The sequence below is a fragment of the Blennius ocellaris genome (assembly GCF_963422515.1).
Source record: "Blennius ocellaris genome assembly, chromosome: 23".
Classification (NCBI taxonomy): domain Eukaryota; kingdom Metazoa; phylum Chordata; class Actinopteri; order Blenniiformes; family Blenniidae; genus Blennius; species Blennius ocellaris.
Genome location: NC_137672.1, coordinates 14,393,968 through 14,407,393, shown reverse-complemented (window position 1 = coordinate 14,407,393; position 13,426 = coordinate 14,393,968). Strand labels below are relative to the sequence as shown.

The window sequence follows — 13,426 nt, the reverse complement described above, 5'->3', positions numbered from 1 at the left end:
GAGCTTCGGAAAAAAGCGACTTCCACTCCAACTCCCGACCCCCTTTCCAGCCTGACTTTCGGCCAAGAATAGCCGGAAACATCTTTTATCCTCTCTAAATGGCTTTGCCGGTCTTTTTAAGCCTTAGTGTAAGTGTAAAGAAAAAAGCTCTCTGCAGTGATATCAGGAGAAATTAAGGGTTATTCACACCGTATTTAGGGTGTCAGTCAATTTACTCACCTCATCACCTCTCTCTCTCCCTCTCTCTCTCCCTCTCTACTACAGTGTGGACCTGGTGCATGCCCAGCTGCACGTGTGCGAGGGCCGGAGCCTGCCGGAGCTCGGCCTCAAACAAGACAAGATCAGAGTGAACGGCTGCGCGATCCAGTGCAGAGTGACGACCGAGGACCCAGCCAGAGGCTTCCAACCAGACACGGGAAGAATCGAGGTAGGATTTGTCCTGGAATGACTCTTCAGACCGTGGCGGTTTTGTGGCGACCGCCGTTGACAATGAAGGATGTCGGCAAGCCGGGACGGTTTGATTTGAAAACACTGGCTGTGTGGAAACGGGTTACTACCTGTGTGAAGTTTGCCTGTTCTACCTTTCACTCACCGGTCTGTACTACAGTCGTCTATTTATGCAAAGAATTTGCTTTTTAGGTCAGTTAGGTTCTTTGCTCAGGCCTGCATGAATGTTCAGATTACGGTGAGTTTCCCCTGTTAGTCCTGCAAGTCTGACTTAAGATGAGCTATAATATAGAAGGAAGAGGGATCAGACATTTCTAATCTTGGACATTGTTTTAGTAACAAATATCTTCAAAAAATAGGTAAATACAAGATAATTTAACAAACTGTGTTCCACACTTTGCAACCCACTTAGTTTTTTTTAATTATTATTATTGCTTTATCCAGACATACTTCTCAGATGGGGAGATCTTTAAGGTTGTTTTATCCTAATAAATGTTTTATACCAATCAAAATCAAACCACCCACTCTCCAATAAAGGCCGCTGTCTCTGGAATCCATGAAAATGTTGAATATCAATGTTTGGAGGTTGTAATTTCATTGATCCCTCCAGCGGGCTCTTATAATTATGTCAGAATCGATAGAGAAAATGAGGTGAAAATACATCAACGGTTTAAATTAGCTTTGAAAGGTGTGATTGGAGTGAGACAAGCACCAGCCATCATCACTGAGAACTGCTTCAGTAGAATATAGTCCAAATGGTCACAGCGCCACCAGAAAACACAACTCCCAGTACCAGTAAATAATAGTGTGCACATCGAGATGAGCATTGTTTTTTTTTTTATGTTTGCATGTTGAAACCAATGCCATGAGATTTGTCTCTCTTCATTTTTGAGAAATGAATAAAATATATCCAATAGCAAAAGTCTTACAACAGATTAAGGTTTATTACCATGAAACATTGCGATAACAAGGAAATGATACCGAACACATACTTTTTGTACGTATTTAGCATAATGAAATCCTGTGAGGTCAGTGGCTGCAGTCAAGGTTTTACATAACGTTAAGGTTAATGCAGTGTTTCTTCTCAAGGATACCACCATTTATCCTCTATTCTGGCTTTTCTATGATCATATTTCCTCATTTTAAATTTATTATGATCTCCACCACATGCCGAGAACTCATAAAAGGAATATTCTATGTGGGCCCACACAGATCTATATGGGCTCCGAGAGCAGGATACTATGGATTCACATTTCTATTCAACTTAGTGGGAGATACACTTAACTGGTCTCCACTTCAGGAGCGCTGCGCCAATACTGGTCTGAATTCCCCGTTGCTGTCAAAATGGCTTTAGTTATTTTTGGCATGTATTCAGTATATCGCTGTGCTTTGTATTATTTATGAAGTCAACCGTCCTCTGAGACTTTACTCCACCTAAACATGACAGCTCCACACACTTGTGGAAGGTTTGTCGCCTGCACGTTTCGTGATGTGACGCTCCAGTTCCAGTACTTCCCCGAAGAAGCTCCGGTGGATTGAGCTCTGGTGACTGGCGAGACTGTTTCAGTCCAGTGGAGTCTCTGTGGTGCGAAAGAAATCATGTGAACGTGTGTATTTATTGTTGCAAGACGACCACGACTGGCTTTTAACCTTGTTCTTTTCATTTTTTATCTTATTTGGACACCAGACTAATTTTCAAAATTTAAATATGACTAAAATTGCTCAAATTGAAACGGCTTAAAAATGTTGAAAAGCTCAAATATTGAAAATGGCTGAAAGAGCCATGGGAATTTTTTTATTGAAAAGGAAAAACAAATATGCAAGTCAAAATGAAACGCTAAGATCACAAAAACCAATATGAAATGGCTAAAATAGCTAAAACTACTTAAACCCCAGGTTTAACAATAATAATAATAATTAAAAAAGACGAGCTGAAAGAATTGGCTAAAAGGCTGAATCCACTATAGGCTATAAAATGACAAAAAAAAGCAAGATAAGCCAAAAGGGCTAAAAATGCAATAAACATTTGACATATTAAATTGCAATCATAAAAACTATATTTTAAGAGCTGTGTCATCCTTGTAAAGGTTCAACATGTTTTGTAGCTTTAGATTAATTTTATTTGTGTGAAAGTGGTAAGAAAAGTCTCTTTTGGTCACGTAATAGTACCACATAAAGGTTTTAACGTGGAGAGAAGATCAGTGCATTAAAAATGATCTCCTCAAGAGTCGTATAGCAGTTTTACCTCTCTGTGGTGACCTGAGTCGATCTTAACTACCAGATATATTAAGTCTTATCATGGAAGTGGAGCCTGTATAAGCCGTTCCACAACTGAAACAGGGAGTGGAGCCTGATGGCTGAAGGTTCCAGCTCCTAACTTCTAGAAACGTTAGTAACCTGCAGTAACCCCACACAAAGAGAACATAGTGTTCTGATGGTTTAATATGAGAATAATGGCTTTATAATTGACATGATGGCGCCTCTTTCTGTGCTTTTATTGTTAAGTTTTAGTGACCTCAGACCAGAAGTTGTCTCAGTTTGGAAGGGACACCCAGCGCGACCCTCTACCCCTGCGGTCTCGTGTGTGTGTGGTCCTTTTTTAGAGACGCGCCGATGCATACCTTGGCTATAACACAAGGCTATTTGAATCCCAGTTGACCCTTTGTCATCTTGAATTAGTCAGGCCTTTTTTACTCTGCAAACATTACAGCATTTTCCACTGGAAATCGTCACTCACCTGACTTTTTGTCTACTCTGCAAAACCGCCCCCCCCGAGAGAGGTTTTCCTGAATATTCCACCTGAACAGCGGCAACTGTTGAAACGAGGCCTGGGCCATGTGACCGGTCAATTAGATTTGAGCATAAACGAGCATGTGGAGATGCTATTGTGGCTATTGAAGTGCGCGTTTGGCCGCGGGATCCAGCACAGAGCGTTCCCGTGTGTGTCTCTGTGCGGAAAATGAAAGTGACTTTGTTTGACACTGGTCACACATGAGGAAGCACAGAGGTCAGTAATGCGAGTGCTGTGTGTATCCATCCACAGGCACCGAACCGCCACGTCTGCCCGCCATATATGCCATTGCTTATTGCGTCTCTACAGATGTCTCTCTGCTTGATGAAGTCTGATCCCCAGATGCCATTGCTGTCAGAGCACCCCCCCCCAGACTGTACACCCACCCACTCCTTCTCCTCTCCTTCTCTTAAGTCTGCTTTCTTGCTGATTCTCCATTAACTTTTATTGGCACTAACGCTGTAAGAATGCACTTTACAAATAATTAAATGGTAATGAATGACAATTTAGAGCTAATTAGAACTGAACCGTACTTGAATAAAATAAAAACAACAACAAAAAAACAAAAAAACCTGTATCTTTAGTTTGTTTTTGGTAATTGAGTTATTTTAAGAGAGGCAGGTGGACACTCTGTGGCGCTCAGGTCTCAATGGTTCAGTGGCCATGCATGTTATTTATTAATACATTTTTTTGGTCCAAAGATTCATCAGACTGCAGTGAGTGTAAGAGGAAAATATAATTAGGGATACTTTCTTAACATAGATGAGCTGGGAGTTTAGTCTTTAGAACACTGTAAATTAAAGCGAATACCGAGTTCTGCACAAATGAAGCTCATCAATGATCTATTGTCTGTTTTTCCACGCTGCAGTGAGAAAAAGTGAGCCGCTTTGCATTACCGTAACTTATTTGCATGTACTTTAGAAAAGCGATGATTAAAAAAAGCTATTGTATAGATTGTTTTCAAAACATCAGCTCCTACTCTTGTTGAACATGGTGACGCCTATGGTTTTTGTATTAGCTGTGTTAAGGGTTTCTTAATTAAACATGAAATTCACTGCAGAAGTGGCTCTTCATTAACTGTACTATTTTTGCTCATGCTCAGCTGTGAAAGGGCATACACGCCCAAAAAACCCCAAAACATCAATATACTTGGAAGAAACAGTAGCATGTTTGATTTCTCATGATGTGATAAAGGAGATTATGAATAATCTGACATGTTGACTGGATTTTTGGTGCTCATTGTAAACGGACCCGGCGAGTGTAAAAGGACTCTTTGGTTTGCGTCCTCCCCTTCGCTCTACTGTGAGTAAAACGCTGCCTCGTCACTCGACACACCGATTTTTGACTTCCTGCGCTTGATTGAATTAGACTTGCACCGATGGCTTTCCTATCAAACAAATCTGTCTCCTGCTTCCAATCGAAAATGGGAAAATGAATAGCCGTGTTGTGCGCGTGGATTTATTTAGAGGGAATTGAAGTCTATTAATTTTTTTCTCTCTCCCAGGGGCAATTATTTTAGTTTAATAGCAGTTTATGTGCCACAGATATAACCTGACTCTGTCGTCACATTAATGCTTATTTTGAGCTGTATTGAAATAAACGGCATATATTTCTGACTCGCACCTGATTTGTGTTGGCATGCCGGAACATAAAAACTATTTAAATAACATCTATGTGATGTGGCACTCTCACTTAGAGGCTGCATTACTTGTGTGAAAATTGGCTGCGAAGTGCAGCCGGTGGAATAACTGGTGACCTTTCCACTTCAAGGACTTTCTATCTCGTCTCCACCTCCATATTTTTTATTTTTTTATTTTTTTTGTCTCTGCCACTTTCTCACCTACCACTCGCCTTAAAATAATGTACATATTTCACGCATCCTTATCTCTTCCTTATGAAAACACCCATTCTCCTTCCACCCTCCTTCACTTCCCATTTTCCCCCTTTCTATATCATTTATCTGCGCTGCCGAGCCGGGGAACGTACCAAAGCGCAGGTCAGCTCGGCGCCAGCCCCTCCCACACCGCGGCCATGCAATATGAATGAACCAAACACAATCAACAGAGCAAAGCTTGGATGGAGGAATGCCACGTTTGAGGGACATATGAATAAATCATCAGCAAAGGCCTCTAAGAAGGTCAGAGATGGAGCAGCACAGTGGAAAGTGGAAGGGGAAAAAAAAAATGTTCTCACGCTGTAGGGGTTTTAGTCACTTGGGGTATCCAGTGCAAGATGGGTAATTGGTTAAGGGTCTGTTCATTCTTAAAGGCCTAATACGTGGCAACGGGGTGCCCAAGTCCAAGAGGAGTAAATCATGTTTTTTTCAGCAGGTTTTAAGTTCGTGGTTGCTGTGGCATCAAACTTTAAACTCACTCATGTGGCCGGATAGCGGATGAAAATGTCTCGCGACTCCACGGGCAAAGGGTGATCAAACTCTAAAAACTAATAACATCCACCCTCACATGCACAGCGATGAAGCAAATAATTACTTTCCCAAGGAAATGTAATTTTCGCCATCAGGGGGGCGAAAGGGCTCGAGTACATCGACCACAACCACTTCTGATCATGACGATTAATTAAATATGAAGCGCTGCCTGTCTGCATGCATTTGATTACAGTAATCTAGTTGTCATTGGTAGCTGGTTCAGAAGTGGTTAAAATGATCATCCAGGCTACAATTACCTATGAAGCCAATGATTTATGAATTATTTTAGAAGAGAGAATGTGGAGAGCACAACAGAGAGCGAGCATAACAACTCTTTTTGATAAACTCTCATTTTTGCATTTGAGTTCATGCTGTCAATGGCATCCACAACAACCCCCCCCCCCCCCCCCCCCCCTCCTTCTTTTTTAATGGGGATTCCTGTTTCAGCTGTGAAATCTGTGCAAGCGCACGTTCCTGGAAGATTACTGTAATATCTGAGCGCTGTAATTCTCTTGTCTGCTCGGAAATCATCAGTAATACCTTCCAGTGTGATACATGTAGGTGCAACCTTTTATTATACTTTCAAAACCAGTGCTTTGCTATGATCGGGGGAATTGTGACTCGACTCAAAACATTTAGCTGTAAAAAAATTCTAATAAACGAACCACCAAAAGAGTTCGCATTTCAGTTTGATATTTGGACATTTTCAAATCAGATTTGATTAAAAATGAATTCTATTAAGTCTATGATCACATACGATACTGTGAACTAGTGTGTAAGTTGTTTTTTTTAATTGGTTTTCCTGACTGAAGGAGCTTTACTGCTGCTCGGGGAGGAATAAACACGCTCTGGTAATGCTGGAGAAACACAAAATTTGCACACAGTGTGAATCACGTTAAACATCCGTGTGATTGTGACTCGTATTTTCCGTGTTGCCTTCGCAATAACAGAAATTAGTTTAGGCGTTTATCCAATGCTACGTAAGTCTGCGGTTTGCTCAGGTTTATCACAAGCTACATTAACTTCCGCGCCACCTCAGCTCGTGTGAGACGGACTCGGAAAAGATGCTAATGCTTTCGAGTCGTGAGGCGGTGTCGCGTGACGCGAACACAATGCGGCGCTCAGAAACGAAGAACCGCGGGTAGAAGCACGCGGAGAATCCACTTTTGTGTGGGGGAGTGCATTGAGGAGTGATGGATGTCATAGTGGGAGGGCAGTGGCAGCCTCGTCGGCAGGATGACGGCGAGAAATGGGCCGCACACTTCAGAATCACGGGAGGCGAGAGAGGGAGAGTATTAAAGCCGCACCTTGACATTTTGCGTTTGAATCTATTTTTCTTGCGGCAGGCACACGCCGCGCTCGCTGTATCCACCGGCCCTTTTGGCACATAAGCTCCCGTGATCAGTTTAGCTTTGTGCGAGACGTGAAGGTGATTCCAAGAAGCACAAGTGGCGAAAGCCTCTCCTCCCATAGTGCGATAAGTGGATGATGAAGACAATTTACTGGAGCTTGAAATCGTGTTACTGTGGTAAAGTAAAGATGAGTAAATGTTGTGACTTTGTTGTTCACAGCTGGGAAAACAGGACGGATAGATTGGATTGCTTTTCATACTGTACAGAGTGAATGAAATAAGTGCTTGTTTCACACTTATCGCCATCTATGAACTCGCTTATAGATGGCATTAACAAGTGCATTGCAGTCACTATTCAGCTGTTTACACCTGTTTTGTTACTACAAAAATAAGTCCACAATTACCCGTCAAACCTTTTCAACTCTTTAGATCTATGATTTTTCTCATTTCATTCTACATTTCAATATGGTGAGATGTAATATTGTCACAGCTTCCTTTTCAAAAGCCACAAAAGCTCTTTAATCAACCCTAATCTCCATGTATTGCTCTCCTACATGCTATATCTATTACTGCACTTCCTCTTCTATACCGTGTTGAGGGCAGGGTTCATCCTGAACACGCCAATTATAGATGGATTGCAATTCATACCGATGGATACTTTAGATTCAGCAATTACGCCATAACGCATGTTTTGAATCTGTGGGAGAAAACCCACGCAGGGAGCCGTGAAAGGCCGTTTCACTTTAAAATAATAAAACAAATGGACTGCACTGCAGTGGCTGGTTCACTTCATCAACACATGTACATATTTGCAAAAAAAAAAAATGTTTAAACCAATTATTTGACCGTTTATGTCATGTAATGATAGATATTTGTTTGTTGGTGCTGTAGAAAATGCATCTCATCTTCAATAAATTAAATACAGTTTTAGCACACACAGATTCAACAATGTTTTTTTGTGAGCAGCAGATAAACACAGGGGTTTACAGCATACAATAAAACTCAGTTTATGTTTCATTTCTCATCATGTAACTGTTTATTTTCATTTTGTTAACGAAATGCACAGTAGGGTGCATGTAAAAGTAAAACCTTTAAAACCGGTTATAAAGATTTAGATATGAGTGAGGTTGGCAGTGCAAATACAAAAACAATTCAAGAATAGATCTCTGTTTGTAAAGTATTATAAACTGATTATCCAAAGATGCGTTGCGTGCACTCAATTGAAATACGTAGACTGAATCTGAAATTGGATCATCCAGGTTAAAACCTTGCCACGTATACGTTGTGAGTTGCAGTGACATGTCGCGTGGCCCCTGCTAAAGAGAACAAAAAAAAAATAATTAAATGAAGGCTATATCTGAGCAAACTGAGATAAATGCCACCACGTACATATTCATGCTCTCCCAACATCAGTAAAAATGGGACAACAGCTGCCTTTATCCACACGCCGGTTTATCAAACGCACAGTTGTCCGGGTTTGGAGTCGATCCAAGCTGTCTGGGGAGGGAAGGGGGGAGGAGGAGGGGTGGGGGGGGGACAACCTGGACAGGTGGCCAGTTCATCACAGAGACAACCGCACACACACGTTCACAGCTTTGGGCCATTTAACACTCGTCAATTAACATGAAATGCATATTTTGTCACTATAGGAGGAAACCAGAGACGCCAGGGGGAAAACACGCAAACTGGAAGTGAGAGAGTGCTCGCTGTCAGTGGCGGGATTAGGAAAAACACAAAATACACAGCAGAATGCTGACAGTTCTCCATAAAGTGTAGGTTTCACTTCATAAATACTTTTCCTCCACTTCCAAAACGGCTCTGTTCTAACAGGGACACCGTTGACATTTTATTACTTGTTTTAGTGTAGTTTCACCAGCATAACATTGTTTCATCTCGTACCAATTAAGAATGAAGGTTATCTGAACCTGGTTTGCATTTTAAAAAAAAGAAAAAAAAAAGAAAAGTCACGTAAGCCTGAGTTTTTCCTCACTAAACAGTCAAAGCAGCGGCCATTTCATCAATGTTTTGCATCCCTTAATGTTGAAGGATCCCTTGCTCCCCTTCCTCTCTTCGATTTGTCTTTCTTCTGCTCGACTATCTGCACAGAGAGACTGGAGCCTGTAATGAGGCCAAATCCTGCTGTTCCCGTCTCCTCCCAGTGTTCCTATTATTCCGCCTCCTCCTGTTACTCAGCACCTCATTTCACGTCTTCCCTTTTCCTCTCTCCCACTTTACCCCGTCTCTTTCCTTCCTTCCCACTGTCATGTACAATTGACTGGACATCTTTTATTTATTTATTTATTTATTTTTGAATTGTAACCATGCAGCTCCAAAGGAATGCAAACTCTTACGTGAGCAGTGTTTGTCGCCTGGAGGGAGCTACAAGACCTCGTTTCTTCCTTCTTTCATCCCCTCATCTTTCATTCCCTCATCGGTCCAGATTTGAATATCAGAGAAAGGGTCGCCTTATAATTCGCCCCATGAATCAGTTCTCTCTGAGCGTTACTCATACCTGTCGAATTGTTCCCATCGCGTATCCTTCTCTTGTTTGTTTCTTTTATTGGCACGCATTTGCATGCGTCACTCCATGTATTAATGATAGGTTTTACATTGCTGGTGTGTGTGTGTGTGTGTGTGTGTGTGTGTGTGAGGGGGGGGGGGGGGTGTGTGTGGGTGCGCAATGTTTTCAGTTTGTGTGTATGTGAGCCTCGTCAATCCCAAAAAGACTTTTCGAGTTAGAAATAGGTTGAGTCCTAATTAGAGGAAGTATATTTGTCTACCGAGTCATTGTTTAAAAAAAAAAAAAGAAGGAACAAAGCACCTTCAGTTGCTCACTACAAACATCCTGCACCCCGCAACGGTTCTTAATGGCAAATTCAGCGCCATTATCTCCCATTTTCCTCATCGCCATTAACAAGCCGTCAGTCACCTTTTGTAATTGATGGTGGAAACGCCTGTGTTGTTGTGTGCTCGTTAGTTTGATGACTTCTTCCCAGGCAATTCTGTAACCCCCCCCCCCCCCCCCCCCCCCCGATCCAAGTCAAATCAAGCAGACTGCAGGAGCGAAGGCATCCCAAAAAACTTGCGGTGAGTAACGGCATAAAGAAACAGCCAGGGAACCGAAATAGAAAGGTTAAAGGAATAAGGTTGTTTACATGCCCTCGTTGTTCACTCTTGTAATTTCCAGGACCCCCGCCCCCCCGCCCCCTTCCTGACCAGTTGTTAGAACAGCAGAAACACAGCAGCAGCTGGGGGGCAAACCTCCAGCCCTGTAGGTACAGGCAAACTCAACTCCGTGCAGTGCAATTTCCGCAGGAATGATCTTTGACCCCGGGAAGGTCGTGTGTGGGGCTCCTCAAGCGTGAGGGGACTTACTCAGGCAGTGCATGCGTGTGTGGACGCGGCGCGCTGGAGTGGAAACGGAGAAAGTCTGCTGACTTCAGGCGTCGCCGTTCCAATTCCGCAATTAAAGCTCTTGTATTGGGTGTGATCCACTCCTATCTTCACTGTATTTTCCGCCGTTCATTGTCATCGTAATTATGAGTCCAAAGGAGCCCGGCGTTCAATGGAGTGACATCGCTCTCATTCCTTTATTAGTGCTCCCCTCCGCTCAATTTTCTGCTCATGCATTCGGTGGCATTGTCCAATTACTGCCTCACTTTCTTTCCGCTTCTCTGCCTCTTTGATGGTTCTCCTTTTCTCCTCTCTGTGTGCCATCATCATTTGTAATTCATTCATCAAAGTGGCCAGACAAAAATCATTGCTAATAACATACACTCTGCCCTGAAGTTACTTACAATGTAGAGTCAAAGCACTTCTGGTTTTTGTTTTTTTTCCCCCCCTCATCCCAAAACATTTAAGATGCTGAGAAACGATCTGTGGACAAGGTTTTTAATTGCTTTGCTCATACATTTGAGTCAATACAGTCTCACCTCACACCTACTGCTCACCCAGGACAAATCCAGTGTCCATTCAAAGAATAAAGATTATTGAAGATCGTGAAAACATGCATGAGAGCACACCCCAAAAATGCTCCATCACACTCTCAATTTTCAGTTTAAGCGCTATAGATTCCACGTGTCATAAAGGAAACCCCAACTATTAACCACAATCGATGGGATGGATTTTCTTCAATCGTTGCTGCTGCTTAGTTTCGCTCAGTTCGCTCAACTACTCCCATCAATAATTACCAGCTTCAAATGTTTTTTTTTTTAATTATTAGAGACGAGTTAAACTATAGGAACTGTAGGAATGATGGTCGGTTGCAGCGGCTATTAAATACTAGAAAAAAAATGTTTTTTAAGTCTTAATCTTCACAGATTTGAAAGCAAGTGTGACATGATTTTACAAAGAGATGAAATGATGCTCAGACGTCAACTTAATTCATTTGAATCAAATACCTTCAAAAGTAAAAAAACTAAACAAAAACTAGTATAGTATGAAACAAGATTCGTCAACTTGAATCAGACTGACCAAATAAGTTGGTATGTAAATGATGCAATTGTTGCTCGTTTGAGCGTTTATGGTGCAAAACACTATTATTGATCTGTTCTTTTATTGAGGCAGCAGTGTTTTAACAAATCAGCCCCAATCGCTTCTATTTTAAAGCCGTGAATTTCTTCAGAGAAAATTATATTAGCTATATTATTATATTATATTAGCCAAATAGGACCCCTGGCTTGACGTTCTCCCACCTGCCACCACCTTGTTACGTTCTTTCATTCTTAATTGATGACTGCTCCACGTCTGTATCGCTCTACTTTGACAAAGTGAAAAGATATTTTTCCCAGAAACCCCTCGCTCCCCACTCGTAAAGACATCTTGCCGCCGTGTGCATTTCCCCTCGTCTCTGCGCCGTGTGGTCTTTTAGCTCGACTGTGGGTTTTTTCCTCCCTCTATTATCACTACCAGCCTCTTCGCCGAAGCCATTTCCATCTGCCCCCGTGCACTTCCTGCTGTCGCTATCAATTTCCTCCGTGTGTTTATGCATGTGGCCCGAGCGCCCGCGTACAGGTGATGAAGATGTGCCGCATGCATCCAGGTGTGTTAGTCTGTCTGTAATTGAATGTCCCCGCTGTTGACAAGCCTCTCTGCCACCTCGTCACTGCCGTTGTTGTTTTTTTTTTTTTCCAGCTGATCCTCGCTCTCCTCCCTCTCTCCCCAACCCTTCTCATTTATCATTCCTCCTCTGTTTCCTGTCTGATTTGTGGCTCTCTCCCTGCCGTCTCCCCTCCTCCGTTTCACATTTTCCTCCACGAGACTTTTTCTTTCGAGTTATTATTCACCCCCCCCATCTCACCCCTTCCCCCCATGTATCCTCCTGAGCCACCTCCCCCTCTGCTGTTAGTTGATTTGTTTCTGCAGCTTCATATTTCTTTCCATGTTTTCCTTCACTCATTTTCACATATTTCCTGTCTATTTTCTGCCTCCTTCTGTCTCCGCTCCCTTGTTTCCTCCTCTTTTTGTTCCTCCTCCTCTTTTACCCTTCATCTCTCTCGCTCTCTCTTGTGTCGCTGATTTGTTTTTCAGGTCGTCCTTTGCTTTTCGGTTCTTTCATCTAAGTCTTACACTCTTGTTATTGTCATTTCCTTTCTTAATTCTCCTCCTATTCCATTTATTGGTCTGTACACCTCCCTGTCTCGCGTCCTTTCCCGACTTCCGCTCTCTCTCTTTTCATTGCCTCAGTGGAAATCTTCTCCTTATTTATCGCTTTTCAGCTGCTCATATCTCTATCCTGCACCCCCCCCTCCCTAACTCATTTATTTCTAAATCGGATTCCTCTCTTCCCTCCATCCTCTTTGTGCACACCTGGTCCCCGTTTCCCGCCTTTTACAGTATAGCTTCTCTCTTTTTATTCTGCAAACACTGTCCTATTTGTCACTCTGCCTCTCGCTGCACTGAGTCGCATGTTCACAGTTCACGTCTTGCAGGTTTCCACACACGCAGGTTAATGCAGAGGCGTGTCTGTTTGAGCTTCGATCTACCGGAATAATCAGTCAATGACTGTTCACATCCTCGACTTTAATCAATCGTCGCGCGTCAGGACAGACTTTCGTCTTTGCAATTCAGCATTTTTGCACGTCGGGTGTTATTGCTGTTGTTTATCAAAGGAACAATTCTCAGTTGTGCGCTTGCCCCATTAGTTGAATTTCTTTTTCTTTCGATGGATGTATATGAGGCAACAAGCCTCAGAGTGGAAGGAGTCTCTGAATTATCCATGTGAACGTGGCCCCACGTTGGTGTTTCCGCGCTGAAGTATTTCATCTAACTCATTTTTAAGGACAATTTGAAATCCTTCCTCAAGTTGCTGCATCGGGAGTTGATTCACTGTCTCTCTGAAGTTTAATATGGTAATAATTCTATAAATAAATGTATGAGTAAATTATTTTAGTGTTGAACTCATTCAACACTA

The 13,426-nt window shown here is 42.4% G+C and overlaps 1 protein-coding gene across 1 annotated transcript in view; it reads left to right on the top strand.

Annotated features, from left to right (window-relative positions):
• pcxb (pyruvate carboxylase b) overlaps nucleotides 1-13,426 on the top strand; it is a 303,687-nt gene that overhangs the window by 90,856 nt on the left and 199,405 nt on the right. The window contains exon 11 of the mRNA XM_080518797.1: nucleotides 265-427. Within this exon, the coding sequence (XP_080374923.1) occupies nucleotides 265-427 (163 nt within the window). The remainder of the gene's footprint in view (nucleotides 1-264; nucleotides 428-13,426) is intronic.